Below are 2,056 nucleotides of genomic sequence, written 5' to 3' on the forward strand. Positions count from 1 at the left end.
GCGACGAGTCCCCCCCCCCCCAGGAGACTATAGTTGAGGTTACACTTTATTAACTTTTTATCTTTTTTGGGGGTTTTTTTTTTGTTTGTTTGTTTTTTTAATTGTATGGTGGAGCTGGAGGTGGAACTGCTCTCTGCAAGCCCTCCACTCCTGGTGGGCCGCAGCTATGGGGCATTCCCTGCTCAAAGGACTGCTGGAGGGCTCGCTGGCCTCTTGGGCCATGGTATCTGGTTAGCCTGGGGCCCCTTCCAGCCCAGTCTGTTACTGGGAGGGTAGGAAGCAGTAGCTTTGTGCTGGGACTAGGGACTTGGCGGGGCAGTGGAGGTGGACCCTGCTGGGAAGCCACGGGCCAGGGGTGATTTGTGCACCCCTGGCTGGCTTGGTCCGACTGTTAGCACCCGAAACAAGCAGGGTATGTTTGCGTGTGCCTTGAATTGGCTAAACTTAGACCTATTAATGACGAAATACTGACGAACCTGATGCGGGGCTGGCTCTGGCCCGAGCTGCGTTAAGGCCCCTCCTGCCTGCAACAAGTCCTTTGTGCATCGCTTGCTCTGCTCCATTCTTTCGGCTGCTTTTTAAACCACTTGTTCCTCAGCTGTTTATTTTGGGCTTTTTTTCCTGCTGTAGCCTGAGGTTATTGATCCCAGGGAAGGGCCTGGCTGGAGCTTCGAGAGCCTTTGATCAAATGTCCTGCAAGCATCTAAGAGCACGCTGGGAAGAGCAAACCGCTTTTCATCCATGGCTGGGCAGCTTGGTGTGTGCAGCGGGGTCATGCCTTGGCAAGGGTGCTGCATCCAAAATTGGTGTGGTGCTATGGGACTGCAGGTGCTGAAACGCTGAGCAGAGGTGAGGGATGTTCCCCAGGTCTGCTGCAGGGAGCTTATCCAGGTGCTTGGAGGTGTCTCCCTCACTTGCACACAATTGAAGCTTTTTTTTTTTCCCTTGAGCCACCAGGCATTAAGGAAGAAGAAAAAAAACCTTATTTTTGTTACTGGGGGGAGGTGTGTAGGAGGAATCATGTGATTTGCCAACACTAATATAGTGAAAGAGCATGTTTTTTTTAAATTTTAAAGCACAAAGTATATTGCTGAGCTGAGGCTGCAGGCCTGAAACGCGTGAAGCAGGCTCTCCCTTGCACTTTGTAAAATAGCCCCTTACCTCTGCTTACTCAGACACCAGTGAGACAGAGCTGTGGTGTATATGAATGGAACAACTGTGCCAATAAATGATTTCTCCAGTGTCTTGTCTCCTGGCCCTTGGTTGATTCTGCTTGACTTCAAACCACCGCAAACTATTCTCCTGTTGCTCCTTGCGTTGTGGAGGCCAGGTGAGACCCTTCTGTCTTCATGCAAGTGTGGTCAGTCCCAGCCCTGTCCCCTGGCCGTACTGGTGGCAGCGTGACTTGTGTTGGCTCCCGAGGAGCCCCTGGGAGGTGGTGACATCTCGGTGACGGGGAAGATGCTTCAACATGGACCAGAGTGCAGCCAGGACTGCCCTGGCATCTCTGCACGCTGGCACACGGGGTGCACGGGGAGGAGGACGCACCAAGGCACTGGAGAGCGTGCCTGCAGCCCAGGCAGCGCCCTTGCAGTGCAAGGTCCATTAAAAGTTAATTTACTGACTGACTTTCAGCTGTCTCTCACCCTGGTTAAAATTATTCCTTCGGGTCTGGCACGCAAGGCTTTACGGTGATGCCCCGAGTGGCAGCAAGGAAGCATCTGCCTTTCATCCGAGCTGAGGGCTTGTAACTTGTGGCACGGTGGGTCATTAGTGGTGTAAAGAAATGACAGCTAAATAAAAAAAATCATCAGACACCTTTTTTCCCCGAAGAAAACTTTAATTTCAACAAGACAGGAAGCTGCACAGAGACCTACTGCAAGTTTCTTTTGAGTAACAGCTTAAAACTATCTACATCGGTACTTGTGGAGTAGGGGTCCTCCTTCCCAGTAACAGCCCGGCCGCAGGGGCTTGGCCTTGCAAAGGCCACTGAGCTGTACCTGGCAGACAGCTCTGTCCTGTACCAGGCCACGGGCTGTCCTTCCCTTCACAAAGG

The 2,056-nt window shown here is 52.1% G+C and overlaps 1 protein-coding gene across 1 annotated transcript in view; it reads left to right on the forward strand.

The window, feature by feature from the left end:
* The window catches only part of CTSB (cathepsin B), a 5,271-nt gene extending 5,036 nt beyond the window's left edge, over positions 1–235 (forward strand). Inside the window, exon 9 of the mRNA XM_009319754.1 lies at positions 165–235. Within this exon, the coding sequence (XP_009318029.1) occupies positions 165–235 (71 nt within the window). The remainder of the gene's footprint in view (positions 1–164) is intronic.
* Positions 236–2,056: the final 1,821 nt, after the last annotated feature.

Source organism: Pygoscelis adeliae, unplaced genomic scaffold, assembly GCF_000699105.1.
Source record: "Pygoscelis adeliae isolate BGI_AS28 unplaced genomic scaffold, ASM69910v1 Scaffold121, whole genome shotgun sequence".
Taxonomy (NCBI): Eukaryota; Metazoa; Chordata; class Aves; order Sphenisciformes; family Spheniscidae; genus Pygoscelis; species Pygoscelis adeliae.